The following is a 23,325-nucleotide window of genomic DNA, read 5'->3' on the forward strand; positions in this document are numbered from 1 at the left end:
TTACTAATTGGTGAATTTGGTTGCTTGGCAAATTAGAATTAGGAATATTGGCTTAAATGACGTCTGTTGAGATTAACGTGACTAGTGTTGTTTTTCCCTATTCTGATGTGGCTGCCCAGTTGCAGGGGCCGGCCGGGACGGTCCCTTCACAGGGTGGTGGCCACAGGGAGCGTGTTCACTGCCTCCTGCGTTGTACAGTGTTTGCAGAGGGGACTCGGGAGGGCGTCGGGGTGTGTCCTTGTGCACTCCCCCTGCTGGGTGCACGTCTCTGGGACACCTGGGAGGTGACTGGTGTCTTTGTGCCGCAGTTTGACTACGAGGCTGTGGCCAGCAGACTGTTCGCGGTGGCCAGCCAGCAGAGCACCCCTTCCCAGAACAGGAAGCGCCTCTACAAAGTGATCCGCAAGTGAGTTGCCCGGAAGGTGGCTGGCAGTGCCCTTGCCCCTGCCCTTGGAGTTGCTCTCACCCCCATCTCAGGTGGCCTCAGTCCTGCCCTTAGAGTGCAGGTGGAGGGCTGTCCTCGGGGGAGGGCCCACAGGGCTGCCTGCTGGGGTGCCCCTCCCACCCCCAGCAGAAGCTGCAACCATGGTGAGCCCCTGTCTCTTTTCAGGTTGCAGGACCTTGCTGAAGGTGAGCATCTCATGCTGGGACCCTGGCTGGCAACTCCCCCCTCCTCCCCTCCCTGGGATGCACACTGGCTCCCAGGGTCGCCCTCACAGTAGGACTGGTTGCTGTGGAGGCAGGGCTTTCTCTCTGGGAGAGGGGGCCTGAGGGCTTCTGCTGCTCCTCCTCGCCAGCCCCCGCTGTGTGCTGGCTCCCAGGGTGGGGCGGCCTGAGAACCTGCATTTCCAGTGAGTTCCCTGGCTGCCCTGTTGCAGGTGTGCTGTGCAGCAGACGTGGGTGCTCAGTGTGCTCCCAGTGCAACTGGTGATAAGGTTTGATGAGGAGACAGGGGTGTCTCTCACGTCACCACGAGTTTTAAACGTAGAGTGATGCCAGGAAGATTTACAGTGAACACTTCCACGGCCCCCACCTTGGTTCTACCCTTCGTATTTTGCTGTTCTTGTATTATCACGTGTCTTCCCTCCCTCCCCCCGTCAGACTGTTCCCACAAGTACTTCGTGCTCACCATGAGCTAAAGTTCAGTATTTTTAGGTAAAATTTCATACAGTGATATGTGTTAATATCGTGTACATGTGGTGGGTCCTCCACACACAGACCCTTGTGACATGGAGAGTTTGGCCATTGGCCCAGAAAGTGATCTTATCAGCCCCTCCTCAGCCTAAGCTTTTCAGGGAATCCATCATGATGTATTGGAACCGGCCCAGGGCCCGGCTTTCGCTGATGTCGTACTGCCAGCACTGTCTTGGGCTGGTCGCAGCCGTGGTGGGCCTGAAGACGTGCTGGGCACGAGGACGGGGCCTTCTTGCACCAAGGGCGTGGGTGGTGCCTGCACGGCGGTTTGCAGCCCTGCACATGCACCCTGAAAACACCATAACCTGCCTTCAGCCTCCTGATGGCCTGCTTGGTCCTTAGGCCTCTTCCCAGAGGATGATGTGCCAGAAAAAGCCTACAGGAACCTGCAGGAAGAGGGGCGGGATCAGAGGACAAAGAAGCGTTTGCCCACATCCACGTCTCACAAGTCAGGTAGGACTGGCGGTGTCTGCTGGTGGTGGGGCTATCGGACCTGCTGTCTGTGTCCCTCCCATTGCCTCCTCCCCAGCTTGTCCACAGGACTGTGATTTGGCCCAGTGGACACACTGGGGTGGGGGTGGGGGCCTGCCCCGTGCTCCTGCACCCTGCACCTAGTGCCCACCGCAACCCCGGGGCAAAGGGATGCAGAAGGGGACAGGTGGTAGCCCCACCCCAGACTGAGCCCTTCCGTGTTCACCCACATGTCCTTCATGGTCTCAGGTACTGGCGCGTCTGCCCTCTGAAGCTCTCCTGATTCACCCCGGTTCTGCTTTCGCCTGTCTTGGCTTACGCCTGGGCCCTTGCTGCATGGCCTGGCTTGTGCCCTGGTCCCCAGAGCCTGGCTTGCTGTGTTGTGCACCAGCTTTGGTCTGCTCCATCTTGTGCTTGAGCCTGCCCACCCCCCGGGTCAAACTTTACAGGCTTCTTTCTCCTGGGTTGGCCTGTCTGCTTGTTTTCCTGAAGGGCCACCTGCTGGCCCTGGAACCCGACATCCACACAGGCAGGATGCTCTGGTTGGCCGTGGTGGGTCTGCTCCTGAGGCCGTCAGGTCCCCTCATAGGCCCTTTGTGCGGCCTTGGAGCTGGCACCTTTAGTCAGCATGGAAGTGGGGTAACCAGGCCTTCACAGTGCCTTGGTCACGTGGCCCTGCTGTTTTAGGGAAAGGCAGGAAGGAGGACTCGTGTCCAGACCTGAGCTCCGGATCTGAGAGGATGACGAAGAGGCGGCGGCGGCGGCGGCGGCGGGGCTCAGGGGCTGAGCCCACTGGGCCGCAGGAGCAGCCCGGGGTCCCAGGTCAGAGAGGGCCTCGGAAGAAGAGGCGGCGGTCTCGGGCGGGGGCCAGAGTGAAGGTGGCCGGCAGCCAGGAGCTACAGACCAAGCAGCAGCTGCTGCAGAGCCGGAAGTGACCCCAGCAGGCCCAGCATGCGGGGAGGCGCTGTCCCTGTAGATCCTCCCGGTTTGCGCTGAGTTGAGTGGGCACAGGACTGTAGGCTCTCAGTCACAGACTGAGACTGTGGACGTGGACACTCACGGCTCCCTGGCGTCCTGAGTCAGCAGGGCTCTGGCCCCTTGCTCCGTGGCTGGGCCCAGGGAGCGCTGACGCTGTGCTGACTTTGGTCAGGCCAGGAAACCTCCCGAGAGGTAAACCTGCCTGGCAGGCAGCCCCCCTGGGGTCGGGGGCTGGCTGCACGCTGCGGGTGTCTGTGAATAAAATGCTGTGCGGTTATTAGGAACGAAGTCCTGCTTCTGGCGCGTTCCTGCGGGAAGATTTCCAGGGGTGTGGATTGACAGGTGCTGTTCCCAAGTGGTGTTTGTATCTTGGACCCGACATGTGGGGAAAAGCTGTTCATACATGTCTCAAAATTTGGAAGAAGACGGCAAGTGGTAGCTGCGGTTGTCAGGACGTCAGGACGTCAGCTTCATAACCTTGTATTCGGAGCTGACCCTGAACCTGGGTGTGTCGGGCCCATTGCACAGGGAGGCTCATGTGACAGTGGGCAGGCCCACTGTGCCCCTCATGCCTCCCTGAGGCGCCTCTGATTCCGTTTCCGCCCTGCTGCTCTCCTGGAGGGTCCAAGGCAGTGGCACGTTTGCTGGACCCTGACCAAAGGGCCGTGGGAGGGGCCCCTGGCCCAGGAGTGCGGGTTATGAGGACAGTAGGTGTGAGCCAGTTCTGTGTGGGTTCTGGGTGGCTCCCAGGCGGCACTGCGTGTGGTCAGGGCTGCGTAGGTGACAGGTGGGCAGCGTCTGGTGCTGGCCTGAGGTGTGTGGGTGAGCCCGGCAAGAGGCCCCTCCAGGCTTCAACTGCACCCCGGTTCCTAACGCCTGCTCCGTGCTGGGGACAGTGGTGCTTGGTGATCTTTACGTCCGCTCAGCTGGGTGGGCAGAGGCGGGGGGCTGGCTGGGGCTCGGGGGTGCAGGCTCACTGCCCTGGAGGTGACAGTTCCTGCTCTCCAGAGTGACCTGGGGGGACAGCGCAGCTGGGGGCAGAGCTCAGAGAGGCACACAGGTAGGTGGCCTGGCCAACACCCCTGAGCCCTCCCACCTTCGCCGGGGGTCCCACTGCCACCCCTGCTGCTCTGTGTGTGTGTGTGTGTGTGTGTGTGTGTGTGTGTGTGTGTTTGTGTGGCAGGGATAGGCTGTGCTTTATTTTTTTCGGTGAAATATTTTTGGTCAAAAACTAAGGGAACAAGCACATCCTAGAAGTTTCTGAAAAAAATGGAAGTCCTGCCTGCCGTCTTCAAACTGGTGTTGGCAGCCTCCTGAGCGCCGGTTGCCAAGCTGTTCTCAGGCCACGCTGTGTGGTGAAGGTCCAGCAGGGGAGTGCCCGGCCGGCAGTTGTGCACCTGTCCCTGCGCTAGCGGGATGGAGGGTGGACTTGGGGACAGTCCTGCCGGCAGCCCCAGGTTGGGACGCGCTGGCCAGTGCCTTGGGAGGCTGCAGCCTCTTCAGACTGCCTGTGAAATAACCTTTCGGTCACTAGGTGCCTGACAGCAAGGGGCTGCTCCTCGGCCCGGAAGTTGCCCAAATAAATGCACCCGACTCCCCGTGGTCCGTGGGCTGCCGGGGCGGAGGGGCGGCGCAGGGGAGGCCCCGTCCTGTGCCTCGTACCCCGAAGAACAAGGAGGGCCCCAGGGGGCACCGCGCCTGCCCGCCCCGGTCAGGCTCCCAGCCCGGCCTGTGGGGACCGGTGGAGTCTCCGGTGGGAACGTTTCCTCAAATGACCCTTCTGTGAAGACGCGCAGCCAGCTGACCCCGGCGGACCGGGCTTGGGCGCCCCACCGAGAGGGGCCCCCAGCTTGTAAACTGGGCCGGTTCGCTTCCCAGGCCGGATTTGGTGACCCAACGCCGTGTCAGGCGGTGCCTTGTGTCCCCGCGGCAGCCGTCCCGGGAGTCTTGGGGCACCCCCCCCCCCCCCCCCGCTGCACAGTCTCCGGCGGCTTCCCTGCCCCGAGCCGTGATGACCAGACGTGTCCACTCGAGGTCACCGTGCAGGGCTGCTCCCGCAGCGTGGTGTGTGCGTGAAGGTGCACCTCGAGCTCCTCCCCGCCGGTCCCCTGTCCCCAGTCCTGGCTCTGTCCATTCCTCCCCCCCCACTTTGCAGAAGGGACGGTGGAAGAACCATGCCGGTTCTGCAGTAACTGAGTCCCTCGGCGTTACCCTGCGGGTGTCCTCTCCCCACCGGGCCGTCCCCCGAGGCGGCCTCCTGTGCTTGGAGCCTTCCGTCCCGCGCCGAGGGGCAGGCCAGGGCTCAGGGAGGGCGGAGGCCCAGCCCCCTCGGGTGACCGCTGGGGACACTCCCCCCCCCCCCTCCCCGTGGCCCCTCCCTCGCCCCTGGGACCTGCAGTCTCACCAGCTGCCCCTGGGGGCGCCCGTGGTCCTCGGATGGGATCCCTAGCCCCTCCCCGCCAGGTCACCCCGGTGCTGTCCCTGGGCCCGCGGCTAAAGCCCCATCTGGTCCTGCCCCTTGCCTGGAGCCCCAAAAGGGGCCCCGCAGGATGGACCCATCCCACCCCCGCAGTGGGCAGGGCGTGGAGCGTGTCCCCAGGCATGGCTCCTCACCCAGCCCGCGCAGCCCAGTGGCCCGCCCCGTCCTGGCCCCAGGTGGCTCCTCAGCCCACGGGGAGCCGGTGTGGGGGGCTTCCTGCCTGAGGGCCTCCTCCCTCCGGGGGCTGCAGGAGCGGCCGCCAGAGCTCCGGGGGCTGGACTCCCTGCGCTCCCTCTCTGGCGCCCCCCCCCCTCGTGCAGGTGGCTGGCTGGGAATCAGGCCTCAGGAGGAGCCTGCACCTCTGCCACGGCTGCCCCGGGGCCCTGTTGGCTGGGGCTGCAGACCTCGGCTGGGGCTGCAGACCTCGACGGCTGAGTGGAGGCGGGCCGGCCCCCACCCTTGGCAGCTGGGCCTGGGGAGGTCTGTGGGGCCAAATTTGCAGCCCTGCCTACCTCTTAGGAGCTTCTAGATTCATGGGGTCAGAGGTTGACAGTGCAGGCAAAGGAGAAGTGTGGCTCCCAGGGCCTGTGGGAGGCCAGGTTGCGGGGCGTGTGCTCGAGTTCACCTAGCCAGCACCCTCCTGTCTGAGGGGGGCAGAGGGAAAGGGCCCCGGTCCCTCGGGTGGGTGCCTCACCGCCGGGAGCCTCAGTATCCTCATCCGCACACAGGGCAGGGAAGGCTCCACGGGGCTGTCTGTCCCTGTGGCTGCCGCCACCACGTTTTTGGAACCCCTGGAGTATGGACGGAGTCCCAGCCTCACCTCCACCCGCTTCCCCGGGGTGGGCACCCTAACCGCAGGGCTGGCCAGTGTGGCACAGCCACGGCCCCTGCCACGCATTTGCACACCCAGGCTGCCCGGTGTGTTTGTCAAGAGGCACAGGAGACAGGAAGAAGGGGGAGCACAGGCTCGTCAGCCCCAGGGGTGTGTGTCAGTGGCACCAGCCATTGCGCCCAGCATCCCTGCCCCAGCTCCTTTGCGTAGTTGGAGGGGGGCCCTGGGTGGCAGTGGTGGGTCCTCGCCCACTACGGGGCCTGGCTCATGAGGATACTGTGGACACGTCTTGCACACCTGCTCTCTCCCGTACCTTGGCCCACCTCACCTAGGAACCTGAACTGTGGAGTTTTGAATTAGGACCTGGGTGGTTCGCAGTGGCCACGCTCCCCGCTGGGGCCCAGGGCCTGGGGGTGTCCTGAGTCCCCGCAGCCCGACTTGCCCCTGTGCAGTCAGCCCTTCCCTCTGTGTCTTCCTCCTTCTTGCTCTCTGCTCCTCTCTATAAATGCTTATTCTGTCCCGTGCAAGCTGACTGGGCTGCCCGGCATGTCCCCGCACGTCCCCATGTGTCCCCACGTGTTCCCACGTGTCCCCGTGTATCCCTGCGCCCACCAGGGCCCCACGTGTCTGCAGCCTCCCTGCGGAGGTGGGGAGCCAGGGTGCGGCCGGCAGGCTCCTGTTCAGGGTCTCTTGGGGCTGTAGTGGAGGTGAGGGCAGGGCTGCCCCTACATGTGAGGCCTGGGGTCCCCCCCCTAAGCTCGCTGGTTGTGGGCACAATTCAATTCTTGGCAGCCGGGGCCTGGGGCCTCTGTGTTCTTGCTGGCTGGCCGCCTGGGTCACTCTGCTCCCGGGGCTGTCCGCAGCTCCTGGTTGGGTGCCCGGGGCCCTTCCGCTCCCATCAGAGCCGCCCACCCTTCTCAGCACCCCAGCCTGCTGGTTAGGCCCGGCCCACCCACGCTGGGGCTGGGGCTGACCGCGTCCTGCCTCCCACAGTCCCTAGGTCCGGGCATTGTTTCCTGGGTCTTACACTCCACGGCTTGGCCCCATCCCTTTCCTGCCCCTGGAAAACTTCCTGCTCTGGGAGCTTTGCCAGAGAGTGAAAGGGGTAGAAAACACTGGAATGTGGGGGTGGGGGGCACAGTTAGAATTCACTAAAGCCAGAAAGTGGCCCCAAACTCCTTGGACACCCAAATGGCTCCGCCTTGCCTGGCAGTGCTGCTCGTGTCCCTGGCCAGGGTCCTGGGGTTGTGGCGCCGGGCAGCAGGGCAGGGGGCGGGGAGGGGCGTCCTGGGTCACCTCATCACCCCACCTCGTCCGCAGCCCAGCTTCCCCGCCTCCCCAGCTGCGTTGCCCTGTTTACTCTCACCCTGCGCAACTCCCGCCTCCGGCCCCAGAGCACCTGGGGTCAGCAGCCCTGGGCTGTCAGGGCACAGGTAGGAGGTCATGAGGGCTGTTGCATGGGCCTGTGTTGGGCACGGGCCCCGGCCACCTGGCAGACGGGACGAGCGTGTAACCGAGTGCCCGTGGCTGGCCCTGTCCTTTCTTCTGCCGGCTCAGTCCTGGGCGAGCTCCTTCAAGGCTGGAGGGCCAGGCCGCTCCCAGGGGCCGAGCCTCAGTCCTCGGCCCCCGGTGGGGATGGCGCTGCTCCCTGAGCCATCAGGCCCCCCAACAGCCCCTGGCGTCCCCTCAGGCGCACCCCAGAGCCCCATTTCCTTCATGGTACTTCATGGCCTGGGATGTGCCCACCCTCCCACCCCGGGAGGGGCTGGGATGGTCTGGTCGGTGGGGTTCTTGGCAGCCCTCCTGTGGGAGAACAGAATGTCCCGTCCTGCCCGGAGGCCCCAGGTCACCCGGACATGGAGCAGCGGTGGCCTCCCTGCCCCTGCCAAGGGCCCCCTGCCCACCAGGCCAGGCCCCCGCTCCTCTCAGCCCTGTGCTCCCCAGGAGACGGGGCTCCCAGATCAGCTCCGGCCCGAGGCCTTTGCTCAGAGCTCCTTTGTTTGGCGCCAGTCTGGACGGCGGCACCTCCTTCAGGCGGACACGCACCCTCTCTTCCAGATCCATCCCGTCGGGTGGATGGGGGCTCGCGGGCTCCTGCCTTTGTGTCCCGTGCGGGGGCTCCTGGGAGGCGGGGCAGGCCTCCAGTCCTCTCCCGGCCCCACGTCCCGGGCAGCTTGCTGGACAGTCGTCGCAGTCTTCCGCCTGTAGCTACTGCAACAAGCTCTGCCTCCGTGAGTTGGCGGGGCGCTCCGTGGGCTCGGGTCCGAAGTGGGGATGTTTTGATTCAGAATGTTCCGACTCACTGAACCCCGACGGGGGCTGGATTAAGCAGGAGAGGGGTTCAGTGGCCCTCGCCTGGGGAGCTCTGGAAGTGGTGCTGGCCTCCGCCGAGGTCGCCGCTGCAGGTCCTTCCCTGCTCGGCCCTGCGTGGCTGCTGCCCCTTCACCAAGCGGCAGCGCTGGGGCTCCCCGGGCCCTCGCTCACCGCCTCCGAGAGGCTGTCCCTGAGGGGGCCTTCCCGTGGGCCCACCTGGTCACTGGCTCGGAACTGGCGGGCCCACGACCCGCGGATGGAGGGTACCGGGCGGGCGGGGCGGCTCGTCCAGTCCAGTCTGCTGACGTGAGGTTTCAAAGCAGGAAGCAAAGTCTCCCCCTTTACGTGGGGTAAACCCTGACGTGTGGGGAGCCCAGGCGAGGCGGCTGGTGTGCGATTGACGCCTGGCTGGTCGGCGCGGAAGGGTCGGGCCCCAGGACTCCCGCAGGCTGGGTCTACTCCAGGCACCCAGTGTGACTAAAGGAGCTGGAGGCTGGGGTTCCCCAGGGCTTCCCATGAGTCGGGGAGGGAGGAGCCGGGAGGTCAGGACTGGAACCTGGGGCCGCGAGGGCGAGGCGTTGGGGCCTCTGGTTGTTCTCCTCGTGAACTGGCGCCTGCAGCCTAGGGCAGATGTGGCCTCGGCGTCTGCCCGAAGCGGGTCGGGGTGCTCCTGTCGGGGCGATGAGGTGGCTCTTCGAAGCAGAGCCTGAGTCAGGGATTCTCATCCCCCCGGCCCCCGGAGGCGGCAGGGGAGTGGGAGGGCAGTCAGGATAAGCAGGGACGCGGGCTTGGCCGGCGCAGCACCTCCCCCCCCAGCTCCGGAGCAGCATGAACCATGGCCGGGCCCATCCCGGTCCCCCCCACCCATCCTGGCATCCGTCACTGGCCATGAGGTGGGGGTGAGGCCTTGGTGAGGCTGTTTAAGGCAGGGGAGGCCGTGTCTGGAAGGGGTGGGGGTCTGGAGGCAGGGCCGGCTGCAGCATTTGGGGGGCCCTATCTCTAGAATCATTATGAGTCTTGAGCGGGCGACGGCCGGGGGTTCACTCAGGGGCAGGACCGTGTGCATAGGCCCTGGGCGCCTGCTGGAGCCGAGAGGGCCGCTGCCCGGCGGACCTTGGCGCTGGCCGCACCAGGGGCTGTCCCCGGGATGGAGGCCATCAGCCTCCGCAGAAGACCCACCGTGCGCTGGGCCTCATGGCCCAGGAGCTCCTGTTCCAGTGGAAGTGGGGCAAGGGGAGGGGCTGGGCCGTGAGTCGGGCACAGGTTTGGGGCAGTGCTCTGGGCCGGGGAGGCCAGCGCAGGGGCGCTGAGCAGGGAGGGACGAGTCCGTCTGTCGCGGCTGTCTTCACCGACACACGGACCCAGCCTCGAACAACTGTGTTTGCTCCCAGGGCCAGAGGCTAGAGTCCGACACCCCAGCTCCTCCTGGGGCCTCACCCAGGCGTGAGGACCGTCTCCTCCTGGGTCCCTACACACCTGCCCCCCTGTGTCTGCCCTCAGCCCCTCCTCTCATGGGGACTGGTCAGATCGGGCTAAAACCCACCCTGTGACCTCGTTTTAACTTAATCCCCTGGACCTCCAAATGCGGTCATGTCCTGAAGGGCTGGGGGGTCAGGACCTGACCTGTGAACTGGGGGGCACACAGGCCAGTGCGGGGCAGGCACAGCCGTGGGAGGAGCACGCCCAGAGGCCTGCAGGACCCAACAGTTCTTTCCGGGGCCTCGAGTGAAAGTACCTCCTGCCCCGGCACGGATTGTGAGAACAATCGTGTGCTTCCCAGCATCCTTCTGGGGATGGTTTTCCCTTTTCTAGCAGCGATCAGATGGACGCTTGCAGGTTCTGACATGAAGTGGAAGGTAGTTTATTTTGTGAAACTCTTGCGTCCCCAAACCCCAACAAACCTTACACAACCTGTGCCACGGTTTGCGCTCCACAAAGCTCAACTTTTTTTTTCCTCCTTGGAGAACAGATATGAAGTGGTGGGGAGAGGAGGAGCCTCGATCCCATGCCCTGGAGCCAAAACCAAGTCAGACGCTCAACCGACTGAGCCACCCGGGCGCCCCTCCACATTTTACCTGAAGATACCGGGCAGTGTCTGTGTGCGTGGGGCAGAGGAGGGGTGGTCTCCCCACATCCCAAAGCCCCTGACAGCCCTGCGTCCCAGAGCAAAGAAAGTAGGAGATGAAATGTCACCAGGAATTAGCTTTGTCTCCAGGTTGCAATAGGAAGGAAGAGGTGGGGCAAGCTCGTGGGGGGACCTCAGATGCCAGCTGCTGGGTGGCCACTAGCCCTGCTTTGGGTTTCCCCAGGGGTGGCCCTAGAAGTCACCTAGATCCTGTTGGGGTCTGTGTGGGGGGCACACAGGTGCCACCCGCTGGTTCCCTGGGGCCTGCCGTACTCAGGGCTCTGTGCCAGCACTCAGGACAGAGCCCAAAGAAAGAAGGGTCCTCGCTAGTGGGCGTGGGTGCAGTCACGGACACGCGACGTTCAGTTGGCGTCAGGATGCGCCGGTGAGACATTCAGCAGAGTTCTGGAAAGGGGCTCCACGTGTGACAGCGCTCCCACTCCCACTTGGTCACCGCAAAGGGCCTGGGACTGGATGGTGTGGGGTCCCAGCTCCCCCCCAGCCAGTTGGGTCTCCCTCGGGGCACACCCTGCACACCCAGAGCCTGGGGCTTTTGGTAACTGAACCAAAATGCACATAATAGAAAGTGAAAAGTATACGCCAGAGAGGCATCTGGGTTGTCCAACCACCAACCCTCCCTGGTTCTGGAACATTCCTGTTGCCTTCTCTTCTACTTTATAACCTGGTGTGAGATCCTGTCCAGACTTGGCGGTCATGTTCACGGCGTGTGCCACACCTGGGACCCTGAGGTGCTGGCCGAGCCAAGTTACCTTCTCTCCCCTGTCCTTAGAAGGGGGGCGGTCTTTGTTGGTGGGACGATTTTGTTTCTCTGGCAGGCCTGGGAGGCGCTTTCTATGCTCATCCAGGAGGCCCTATGTGGGGGGACTCCTGCCGAGGGGTGGGGGGTGAGTCAGTGCCCCGGGGGCCATTTGGCCCCTCCCCGCACCCACCACCAGCTTCCTGTGTCACATAAGAGACCTTTTATCACAGGAGCCTGAATGCACATCAAAGCCCTGTGTGCCCAGCACCCGGCCTCTGGTTCCTGGCCGCTCTAGGGTCCTTTTGAATCGGTGCCCGGTCACTGGCTTGCACGTTTCAGCCCCATCCCCGCACATCTGTCCCCAGCAGTGACCTGGGCTCATCCCCGTCATCACAAGGCAGCAGGAACAGGTCTGGTCTTGCCGTCTTGGGAGCTGCTGGAGCCTTGGGTGTGGCGTAAGCACACCGTGGGACGACGGGGAGCGGACGGTGGGCGGCCGTGCCACCTCTGCAGGCCACCAGCCACTCCTGCGGCTGAGCAGCTCTCCCGGGGCTGGGAGAGCTCTCCACGTGCCCCCAGCAGAGGCTGAGGAGGGAGGCTTGCTGGTGAGGGTGCACGCGATGGGGGCTGCGACGCCAGCCTCGTGGACAGGCTCTGCTCCGGCACGTGCTGGGGGGGGGGGGTCACTGGGTCCCTTCCGTTCCCGCCCCAGGGCCCAGCAGCTGGGATTGCTGCCATGTAGACCCTGCCTGGTGGGGTTGTGTGCGCACGATGCCCAGCAGGGGACCCACATGGCCTGTATGTATTTCCTTGGCTACTCTATCCTCCACCTTCCCTGACTTCCCGCTGTGGTGCTGGGAGCGCTAATGACAACTTAGGTACCACGTCGTCACCACCTGGCCTGTCCAGGCCTTGCCCCCGGGGACCCCTCGCTCCTTGACTTGAGGGCCCAGGCCGGGGGGCGCAGGCAGGGGAGACGTCTGGAGGGTCTGGGGGATCACTGCCAGAAGCCAGTACGAGAACAGAAGACGAGACGGGGGTGGGCCAGAGCAGCCTGGGGCTGACCGGGGGGCCTGGCTTTGCACCTCTGAGGAGTGCTGGGCCTGGCTTCCCACCCCCTCACGCTGACCTTCAGAAGGGGGCTGTGCAGCTGTGTCCCCAGGGCCCCTCTCCACCCTGCCACCTCCAGGGTGAGCCCAGCCACCCTTCCGAGGACACCCTCATCTCCCCAGGGGCAAACTTGAATGCTCCAGCTTTTCCTTTTGCGCCTTCCTGGCCAGTCTGAGCCTGCCCTCCCTCCTCTGGGAACCCTGCCCTGCTCTGGTGGGCAAATGCGGGGTCTTCTCACCCTCCTCTGGGCCCACACAAGGGAGTGTCCCGAAGGGCCATCCTGGAGACCTCTACAAAGGCCCTTCCAGGGACTCAGGGCCCCCACAGCCCCACTCAGACTCCAGCTTCCTGCCATCGTGCAGCCTCCTGGCCCTCCCCCAGGTCTGGAGGGTCCCCTGCTCCTGAGAGGACAAGCCACGCCCACAAAAGCTTCATGTCCTTGCGCCTGTACTAATTCCACTGACCCTGGCGCTTCCTGGCAAGTGGCTTAAGGGTGAAGCCACGCTCTGGCCCAAGCAGGGGAGCTGCAGGGCCGGCCAGGGCCCGAGGAGCTTGCCCTGCTGCCCTGCTGGTAGGTGCTGGCCTGTAGGGCTCCAGGCAGGGGGAGGGAGCCAGGCTCCGTCTGCCCCACCGGGATTGGCCGTAGCACCTGCCTCAGGTTGTTTGAGGATTCAGTAAATTAATTCGTGTAAAGCATTGACAAGCGTGCGGCACAGAGCAGCTGTGGGCAAGTGTTAGCCATCTGACGTTTTGTGCTTTTTTTCAGCCTGCTGGTGCAGGCCGGAGGCCGGCCTCCACGCTTTGGGAGGATGTGGGCAGGTGGACGTGGAGTCAGAGACGCTGCCGCCGAGGGGGGGTCCTGGCCTTCTGAGCCTGTGACAGAGCCGGCCTGCCTTCCCTGGCCACAGCGGCCTTGTAGAGAGGAGAGCTGCGTCCGCCCGCAAGGAAACGCGACTGAGCAGTTTATTTAAAGGAAGTTATATTTTTGGAGAGGCCCTGAAAGTACACTCATCACTTGGGAGAAGAGAGGCAGTTTTATTGCAAACCCGTCAGAGACATGAGGTCCATTAGCGAGCGCTGCAGCCCATCGTGTTCTCCGGCGTCTGAGATGGAAGCAGCGTTACAATAGTCATTTGTGTCTCTTAAGCAGCCAACTATAAATAGTGGGACACACTGAGCTGGAAGCAGCGAGGAGCCTCGAAGGTGCTTGGAATAGCAATTAACTGGCACAGCGAGTCCCGGTGGAACCGAGTGTGGGAAGGGCAGGCAAGGGCCGGACCCCGGGGTCCTGCAGGACTCCAGCCCCCAGCCTGGCTGCTGCGGTGACCAACCCAGTAGGGACACTGCCCCTGACCCCCTTGTGCTCTCTAAACCGTCCTTGGCCTCGGGCCCCTTCGGAGTGGCCCCACCTCCGTGCCCTCCCTGCCGCCCAGAGAGCCACCAGCCCTGTCCCAGAGCACAGCCCACCCCACCCGGTGGGAGCTCCACAGAGACCCCCCGTCCCAGTGTCATTCGTTCATTCACTTTGGCCGCGGGCGTGCAGCTGAGCCAGGGACTGGACAGGGCCGGGGGCGGCACCCAGGGGCGGTCGCCGTCCAGGTGGGGGGCTGCCCGCGGGCTCCGTGCTGCCCAGAGCAGACGCCCGGTGTCCGGCCGTGTCACCCACTCCGCCGCAAGGGGCCTCGGCTTCTGGCCGCCCTTGCCGTGTGAGCACCTGTCCCTCCGCCGCTCTGGCCCGCGGTCAGCCGGGGGAGCTCCCTGCAGCGGCCGCCGTGCGCACGCGTGTGTGCCTGGGGTGCCCTCGGCGACAGCTGGGGGGGGGTCCGGGGAGACCTCCCGCTGCGGGGGTGCGGAGCCCTGGCCCGTCCTCCCGCCGACGCTTTGGGGCTCAGGCTGCTGTCATCCCTGAAAATACAACTGCCAGTTGTCTTGCCAGCAGAAAGGGGTTTATTTGGGAATAACAGGGAGCTGCAGCCCACAAGCAGCCGGCGGGGAAGCACCATGGACAAGTCGGGGACGGCGCGGAGGAGGCTCCTTTATAGAGGAAGAGGGCGGGGCTCTTGTAAACGGACCGTCCATTGGAGTAAACTGGGGGCTGGAAGCGTGCTGGCCTCTCATTGGCTGGGCTACCGCTGCCTTTTATTGTGAGCCATGACAGTCCTTCATTGGCTGGGCTGTGGCGTCTCTCATTGGCTGAGTGAGTCACGACAGTCTCTCATTGGCTGGGCTGTTGCCAGGGCAGAGGAAACCTTCCTTCTTTTGCTGGGCAGTGAAGTAGCTACAGCAGTATCCACCTGCAAGGTGTGTCTTTTGTCGTCGGTTCTGCAGGTGCAGACAGTGGTAGGAGGTGAGGGCGCCTTCCGTCGGCCTCCAGAGTCCATTCTAAGCGGGTTTCCCCTTAATGGTAGCGGTGCCCCGGAGCAGGGCCAGGGTCAGGGGGAGCTGAGTAAGAAGGGACGGCTAGGCGGGGGCCATGCCCTGGTTTCATTTAAAATTTTGATACTTTGTTCATTAGGGTTTTTTTGGCATCTGTTTGACTTCCTAAATATTGAGATAAAGCATTATTCATCTCAACTGCTGCGTTTTTGGTGCCACCTTAAATTTTTTGTTAAGATGAAGGCCTCCCCTGCCCCAAGAGGACCTGGGGCAGGCCCCGGCAATGCCCTTGGCATAGGGGGTGGGAGGGGCAGGAAGAGAGGACCCTGCAGCGGGGCCTCACCCCTGCAGACCCGGGAGCGCCTGGGCCGGCAGAGGGGGAGGCCTGCCGTCACCGATCCCCCTGGGGAGCGGCCAAGACTCCTGTCCTCAGATGCCTGTCCTGGCTTCAGTGCTAGGCTAACGAGTTTTATTGCCTAAGAAGTAAAAATAAAGCAAAACAAAAACCAAAGGACTGCCTCACCAGAGTCACGGGCAAAAAGAAGCAAAGATGAAGCCGGGAAACAGCAGGCAGACAACAGACTTTGCTTTTGTTTTTGTCTTTTCCTGCCTCAAGCTCATCTTTGATTGTCAAAAGCCAGGGAGGGTAAAGGGATCAGGGTGTGAGCTCAGACCCTAATGCGTGTGTGAGCATCAGGTGTGTACGTGTGTGCAAGTGTGAGCCTGAGCATGTGACCTTGGGGGTGTGTGTACACGTATGAGTAAGAGTGTGTGCTAGTGTGAGGGTGAGCCGGTGTGAGCACGAATGTGTGTGTGTGTGTGTGTGTGTGATACACAGCCAGCTGGACAAGTCTCCAAAGAACAAAACTGAATAAAAAAAAAAATCAGTCCTAAATATTATGTATCCTTACAAACATCCTTACAATGACGGAGTTATGGAGGCAGGAAGGGTGGGTGCTTGGTGGTTGGGGAGGGTGGCCCTGGGGTCGAGGGGGTGTGGCTGTGGGAGGCCGGGCCACCCCAAGGTCCACATCCTGTGTGTGACTCTGTATTACAGTTGTGCAAGCTGTTGCCATCGGGGGGGCCGGGTAAAGGATGTCTGTTATTTCTGATAAGGGCACGTGAACCTACTGTTTTCTCAAAATGAGAAGTTCATTTATTTTATTTTGGGGCGGAGGAGAGGCAGAGGCCGACAGAGAGTCTCAAGGAGATTCCATGCCCAGCATGGAGCCCAACATGGGGCTCGATCCCATGACCCTGAGATCATGACCTGAGCCGAAATCAAGAGTCGGACACTCAACAGACGGAGCCACCCAGGTGCCCCTCGAAATGAAGAGCGTAACAGTAAAGGACACCAGGCGGGCAGGACTGGGGCAGATGCCACTGGGTGCCCGGTGCTCTAGATCCTTCCTAGCGCCGGGGCCCAAAGGCTTCCCTGGGGCAGGCTCTCTGTCCTGCCCCATAACAGATGTCTTCTGGCCGGAGGCTGGGGGTGAGCCTGGGCCAGTGGCACCGCCTCCCTTTCCCCGGCTCTCGCCAGGACACCTGTCACCCCTCTGGAGTATCCCAGCATCGCTCGCGGTCTTCTGTGTGGCAGAACAGGGCACTCAGCAGAAAAGCCTCCCGTGCCCCTTCTGCCCCCGCAAGACGTCTGACAATACCCCGGATCTTTTAAGTTTAATGTCTTCTTTCCCTCGTTTTGCCGGTGTTTGGTGCCAACCTTAACTGGATGTGGAGCAGGAGTGAGCGTGTGAGCTCGCGCAAGATGGGCTGCGGTGCGGAGGGAAAAGCGCCTCCCCTGGCTGATGACCCGACCCGGCCTGCCTTGGGGTCCCCGCCTGTGTGCTCACCTGGTGCGCACCAGGTCCAGACCACGGGGGACCGCGTGCCTCCAGGCTCGCCTTCCGAGACCGACCCAGCGTCACAAGGGCCGGCTCCAGAGCGAGATGCTCCGTGTTTGCACTTAGATTTAGCTGATGTGAGAAAGGGATGGAGCCAGACGCTCCCCGGGGACCGCGCGGCAGACGTCAAGCGCGACTTTCAGCCCCGCGTGGGCAGAATGAGAAACACCAGCAAAGCGAGTTCCCTCCTCCGAGGTCTCCTGGCGGCTCGGGGCTTAATCTGCTCATTTCTCCCCGTCTATTTTCTTCTATTTATAAGTTGCTGGCACCGTGTAATTTCATCTAGTTGCAGTCTCGGAGAGGAACGGGGAATTTGATTTTAACTGTCCTCTGGCCTGTCTGTCCCCCGCGTCGGGGGCCGAGCTCGGGCGGCGGAGCTTCCCCGGCCTGGCGCCTGCACTCTCCCGGGCACCGGGCAGGCTGCCTGGCTGTGCGCCCTGACTGCGTGCACGCGCGCGTGTGTGTGTGTGTGTTGAGAACGACGGGGTCGCACTGGGTGAGGAATGTCGGTTTTAGGCTGAGCAGTCCAGTGCTTGGCCCTGGGGTTTACCTGCCGTTTAGAGCTGGGCTTCCCAAACTTAAAGTCCCTTCATGTCACGAAATGGCTCCTGGAGCTCCAGCAGTCACGACCGTATTCCGGGCAGGAGCAGGGAGGCTGGAGGGGCCCGAGAGACAGGACGCCGTTCTCCACGGCCGCAGCCCTGTTTAAAGGCTTCTGGAAGCCTCCGCCCATCCCTTGGAACAGCTCGCAAGCCCCTCTCTGCAAGGCGAGCTGCGGGCCTCGCAGGGGCTGTGCCGGAGGGAGGGGGGACAGCGGGTGTTGGCCCGCGGGGTCCTCGGGCACCTGCCCAGGGAGGCTCCCCTGCCCCCGTTTGTTTTGTTCACAGCACTGAGCACAGTTTGTCACTATGAGTTTGGTCTGCGTCCCCATAAGAATGCCGGCTCCGACGGAGCCCCCGACCCCGGGGTCCACAGAGGGGTGCCGTGGGGGTGCCGTGCGGGGAGGGGTCTGCGCCTCCCCCGGCCCCGGTCAGGCCACCGCGCGGGGATGAGCACAGGGCCCACGGACCCGCGCACCCTCCCAAGCTCAGCTTCCGCACAAACGCGTCTGGACTCGGTGGTCACAGCCCCGGAGGGGGAGGGGCTGGAGCCCAGGGGGGCCCATCACTCCTGAGCTGTCCAGGGCGGGGCCGGCGGAGGGTGCGTGGCCCCCAGCTCACGTGGTCTGCGTCCACCGCTTGGATCTGTCTTCAAATACGGAATTTAACTTCATATCTAAAATAAGGCACAAGGGGCTTTTGAATAATCAAATTTTGTTTATTGGGGGGAAGGACCCTGCTCCCCCATCCTCTTCTATTGCTAAGATTAATCACTTTTTTGAATTTTTTTAAGAGACTTTAAATGTTTTGCTTTAATCACCGGTCCTCTCCGTCGGAGCCCTGCCCTGGCCCAGACTGGGTGGGGGAGGCTGGGATGGGAGGGAGCCCCATCTTCAGGGCAGGGAGGGCGCTGCAGGGACGGGCCAGCAGGCAGGGGGTGGGGGTGGGGGGCAGGCAGCTGGCTGCTGCATGGGGCTGTTGGGTGGAACAGAGCCCGGGAGCCCCAGCATTTCCATCGCTGGTGACAGTCCTGGAAGCGGAGGGCCGAGGGGCCCGGCGCCCCAGCAGCCCACACGGGAGTGACCCGGATCTCCCAGCTAGGCCCCGTGGGCGGGGGCCCTGCTCCTGCTGCCGAGTGACCCCATGCTTCCGGTGTCAGAGAGCCCCGAATCTCGAATCCCCGCCGCCAAGCCTCCTCAGCTGAGTCCCTGGGGCCTGATCCCGCTGCAGTCAGAAACAGGGGAAGCGCGTGACCCAGCGGTGCTCCCTTCTGTGAGAAGCCGGGCTTCTAGAACCTTCCCTGGTTGTGCCCCCAGAGGAGCCGGGGGTGTCTGATGGCTGCGGGAGTCGCCATCCTGGGTCAGGCCAGCAGGGGCAGGAGCTGTCCCCTTCTCTCCCACAGCCCTGGTGCCCCCCTCCCCCGACTCCATCGTGGGTCAGACCAGCAGGGGCCGGAGCTGTCCCCTTCCCTCCCGCGGCCCTGGGGCTGCTCCCCGCTGAGTCCAGCCTGGACCTACCACCCGCGGGGGCTGGAGCAGATGCACTGCTCCCTGAGGCCTCGTGACTCTGTGTCTGTCCCCAGGTGACCTCGCCTCTGCTTCATCTGGGGCAGCGCCCTGGGATCGCTGGGAGGCCCGCGGAGCCTCCTGCTGGGGGTGCACCCACGTGTGAGCCCCGCAGAGCCCTTGGCCGTCCCTCCCCGTGAGGGTCTGTTCTGTCCTGGACCCTTTCCCAGTCCTGTCTTGAGACTTAGGACAAAACTGGCCCGTGGTTGAGTGGGGAGTGGCGTCTCAGGACTGCCCCCACCCCCTGCCACCAGCCTGTGCTCCTGGGGCCCCTCGCTCACTGCCCTCTGTCCTCTCCTGCGAGCACGCCGCCCGCCTGCCCGCCCGCCCCATCCCTGCCCAAGCCTCAGGCCCAGAGGGCTTTCCCTCTCCATCCGTGGTGCGCTTTCCGAAGGAACCCAAAATACCTGTTTCTAGAAGTGCTGGCATCCGAGAGCTGTAGATGAGTCACGTCTCAGCCAGTGTCTCCCTCCTTGGCGCCCACGCCACTGGGCCTATTTCTAGCTGCTGGGTAGCACGCGGTGTTCAGAAAACCCGGGTTGGCCAGACGGCGCATCTGCTGGTTCGCCCTGAGCTCAAGGTGGGCTGTGGGGCCCCGTCCCGGGAGGCAGAGTGGTCACCTGGCTGAGAGAGGAAGGGGGGGGTCTTCCGCTCCTTCATCCAATGGACACCACTTTTCTTACCCAGAAAGCGAAGATGAGAGATCCCCGGGTGGCTCAGCGGTCTAGCGCCTGCCTTCAGCCTGAGGCGTGACCCTGGGGATGCGGGATCGAGTCCCACGTCGGGCTCCCCTCATGGAGCCTGCTTCTCCCTCTGCCTGTGACTCTGCCTCTCTCTCGGTGTCTCTCATGAGTAAATAAATAACATCTTTAAAAAAAAAAAAAGAAAGCGAAGATGATGAGCTTATAGTGGTCTTGCGTGTCTTCAGGGCTGTCCTGGAGAGATTATTTTGGAGGTGACTCCGTACGCACAGCAGTCGCTCACTCACTCCTTGCCTCTGTGGAGGCTCCGGGGGCCTGCCCGGGGTGTGCGCCTCAGGGACCCGGCCCCAGGGTGGTCCCTCAGAGCCCAGCCCCTCGGGGGTGCCTCCGATCATCCCCCACCCCGCCCCGATGGTCCCTCCCCTGGCGCCCCGGGACAAGTCGCTGAGCCTCAGGATTCAAAAGCCACGAACAAGCTAGGAGTCCGTGACTAGGATCTGCTCCTCTCGGCGTCTCTGCACTTTTGGCCACTTGCCCCCCCTCCACCCCCACGCAGAGACCAGCTCTGGAGAAGTAGCCCCGAGTCTGTCCCTCTGCCCTGGAACCGAGAATGGAAGTTTCTGGCAAGCACTACCTCGTGGGCAGGAGGCCGCGTTGAGACCCATGGAAGGACCGCAGGTGCCGTGTGCTCCGTGGTTTCTCCTCCTCCCAAGGGAAGCGGGCAGGGGGCGCCTGTGCGGACGGCCGTCCCGGAGGAGGTGGCACCTACGCCGCTCCGGCCGCACACATGCTGCAGGCCTGTTGCACAAGTGAAGCCCAGTGAGCAAACTAATGGGCGATTTTGTAAAGATGCCCATTTTATGTTAAATCTAATATGTAATAGAATCAATTTTTCTTCTAAACTTATGGCTAGTTTTTACTCTCTGGCACCGCTTGCCCCCCACCCCCACTCTGGGTTTGTCCCCAGGCCTGCAAGCTTGTCCCTGGTCCCCACGGACAGCACGGACCATCCTTGGTTGCTCAGAGTCGCTGCCTTTGGGAAGCCGGTTTATTTATTTAAAAATTAATTATTAATAGGCAGACACTTCAAGAATGTGGTGTTTAGACAACAGATTTTCCAATTGAGAAACTTTTGGGGAGTCTTTTTTTTTTAAAATATTTTATGTATTCATGAGAGACCCAGAGAGAGAGGCAGAGACACAGGCAGAGGGAGAAGCAGGCTCCCTGTGGGGACCCGATGCAGGACTCGATCCCAGGACCCCGGGATCACACCCTGGGCTGAAGGCAGACGCTCAACCACTGAGCCACCCAGGCGCCCCTTGGGAGAGGCTTTGATAGAAGAGAGCAGAAGGTCACTACTGGCCTTCTGTGGCTCCTGTGAGAGCTAACCACACATTGATCCTCAGGGTTTGGAGGTCAGGAGTCCTAACGTGGAGGCTTTGACGAGGCTGTTCTCTTGGCGGCTCCGGGAAGATCATTTCCTTGCCTTTTCCGACTGCCACATGCCCTCCTTGGCTGGCGACCCTCCTCCATCCTCACCGCCAGCAGCACAGCCCCATCCCTCCAACCTCCACTTTCGCCACCACACCTCCTCTGGCTCCGACCCTCCGCCTTCCCCTTTGTTTTTGTTTTTGTTTTGTTTTTTCATTTTTAAAAAAATATTTTAATTATTTATTATTTATCATGGGAGATACAGAGAGAGGCAGAGACCCAGGCAAAGGGAGAAGCAGGCTCCCTGCAGGGAGCCTGATGTGGGACTCGATCCCAGGTCCCCAGGGTCATGCCCTGAGCTGAAGGCAGATGCTCAACCACCAAGCCATCCGGAGGCCCCTCTGCTTCCCCCTCGAAAGGACATTGTGATTACCCCATGTCCACACAGCCCGTCCAGGACATCTCCGGACCCTTAAACTAATCCCGTCGCCCAAGTGCCCTCTGCCCTGTAGAGGGACAGATTCCCAGCTCCGGGGACCAGCACAAGGACCTCTCTGGGTGGCCATTACCCTCTTTACCGTGGGAACCAATGGGAGGCACAGTGACGCCCTCGAGTCTTGCTCTTCCGGGGTGAGGTGAATGCCAAGGGACTCTAACTGGTGGGATTATTTGGGTACCAAGATAAAAAGCTAGTTTTAAATAACCTGTTTTCCATTAACTGTGTTGCTGACCTACCCACGCTTGCTCACCTTATTCCATTTCTTCAGCCGAGTGAAAAAAAAAACACTTGAAAACGAAAAAGCAATTTGTTCTCAAATCCTGGCCCTCAGTGAAGTGTTCTTGAGTTGCTCCAAATATAGGACAGACCCAACTCATGGCCCAGAAACTTATCTCTGTGGGTGCTGCTGCTTCCCCTTCGGTGGGCGTTCTGATCAGCCTTTTTGACAGAAATAGCAGCAACTCACCGCACAAGAGAGACATGGAAAGACCCCATGAAAATCAGTGGCGTGCCTGTTTTCTTCCCAAAGGGGAAGACTTCTTTTTTCTTTTTTCCTGAAGTGAAAAAAAAAATCACTCAGATTTTATTTTCCCATTCCAGAAGCTAAGAGTACATGCTAATTCCTCTTAGAAAATATGGGCCACTTAGCATATGATAAAATATATCCTGCTGGAAGGACTCTAAATTGGCTTAATTCTTTCAGAAGAGCATTTTGGCAGCATAAATTCAGAGCCCTAAAAAAAAAAAAAAAAAAAAAAAGAAAAGAAAAGAAAAAAATCCCTGTTCTGGGAAATGATCCTGCGGAAATTTACTCCAAATACCAAAAACACATCATGCATGACTCTGGTCTTCATGGCACTTCTCTGAGAGTAGAAAACTCACCATAAAGAGGGAAGGCTTGAGAAAACAATAGTGAACATATTGGATGGAATATTATGCAGTGAATCATAATTTTCCAAAGAACTACGGTAACCGGGGTGGGGGGGTGTGTCTTACTGTGGGTTCCCGCCACATCCACCTCGAGATATGGAGGTCCCTTTGGGGTGCGAGATGGGAAGGATGAAAGGGAGAAGAGAGTGCTTTCTCTCATGAGCAGGGAGCCAGGTGGGAACCCCGAGAGACTGTGCGGAACCCAAGGAACACCCTCAAAACGCTCCCACAAAGGATCATGGGCAGCAGAGCTCTGCAATGGATGGGAACTCCCGTGGCTTCATGTGCGTCTCACGCCAGCCCTGTGGCCGGAGCCACCCTCGGGCAGAGATGCAAGAAACAGGTGTTGGAGCTGCTTTTGGAGAAGCCTGAGGACGCGTGGGACAGGCACCAACGGGGTTTGCTACAACACGCCTCGGTCATTGATGCGAGGTGCACACTGTAGACGCAACGTCACATCAGCGATACAGTGAAAACACAGGAACTGTGCCTGGAAAAGGGACTGGAAGAAAGCACACCAAGAAGTTAGCAGCGATGCCCCCGGAGTGGTAGGCAGGACTGTGGAGTTCTTTTTTCTCCCCTGTTTATGACTTTGCTGCATTTTCCAGCTTTTTGCCATAAAACATTATGATTTTAGTAATGAATAAGCCACACACGTAAAAAAAATGATATAGTGAGAGAAATTAAAGAAAATCCAAATGATCAGAGAGATATATCATATTCAGTGTTTTGGAAGACTCAATATTATTAAAAACAACACAATTCTTCCCAAGTCAATCCAGTGATTTAGCAAAAAAAAATCCCAACCCAGTCCCAGAAGAGTTTCATGGGGGAAAATTGACAAACTGGCTCTAAAATCTGTATAGGGATGCAAAGGACCTAGGATAGCTAAAGCTATCTTGGCAAAAAAAAAAAAAAAAAAAATCGTTGGAGGACACATTACTGGATTTCAAGTACACTCTTAAACCGTGGCAATCGAGACAGTGTAGTATAGGCAAAGAACGTCAAATGCATCAATGGACGGGCAGAGTAGAGAGCCCAGAAACAGACCCCACTCGTGC

The 23,325-nt window shown here is 61.2% G+C and overlaps 2 protein-coding genes across 10 annotated transcripts in view; one reads left to right on the forward strand and one right to left on the reverse strand.

Moving 5' to 3' along the window:
* CSTB (cystatin B) overlaps window positions 1-23,325 on the reverse strand; it is a 449,713-nt gene that overhangs the window by 26,000 nt on the left and 400,388 nt on the right. The window lies entirely within an intron of this gene.
* The window catches only part of RRP1 (ribosomal RNA processing 1), a 132,601-nt gene that overhangs the window by 11,109 nt on the left and 98,167 nt on the right, over window positions 1-23,325 (forward strand). For 5 of the 6 annotated variants that reach the window (XM_049104577.1, XM_049104579.1, XM_049104578.1 and 2 more), the window contains exons 10-12: window positions 309-406; window positions 611-630; window positions 1,537-1,647. In XM_049104577.1, the coding sequence (XP_048960534.1) occupies window positions 309-406; window positions 611-630; window positions 1,537-1,647 (229 nt within the window). Of the gene's footprint in view, window positions 1-308; window positions 407-610; window positions 631-1,536; window positions 1,648-2,352; window positions 2,932-23,325 lie in introns of those variants that run through there. The other variant, XM_025462105.3, reaches the window with a different exon arrangement.

The sequence above is a fragment of the Canis lupus genome, chromosome 31 (assembly GCF_003254725.2).
Source record: "Canis lupus dingo isolate Sandy chromosome 31, ASM325472v2, whole genome shotgun sequence".
NCBI lineage: Eukaryota > Metazoa > Chordata > Mammalia > Carnivora > Canidae > Canis > Canis lupus.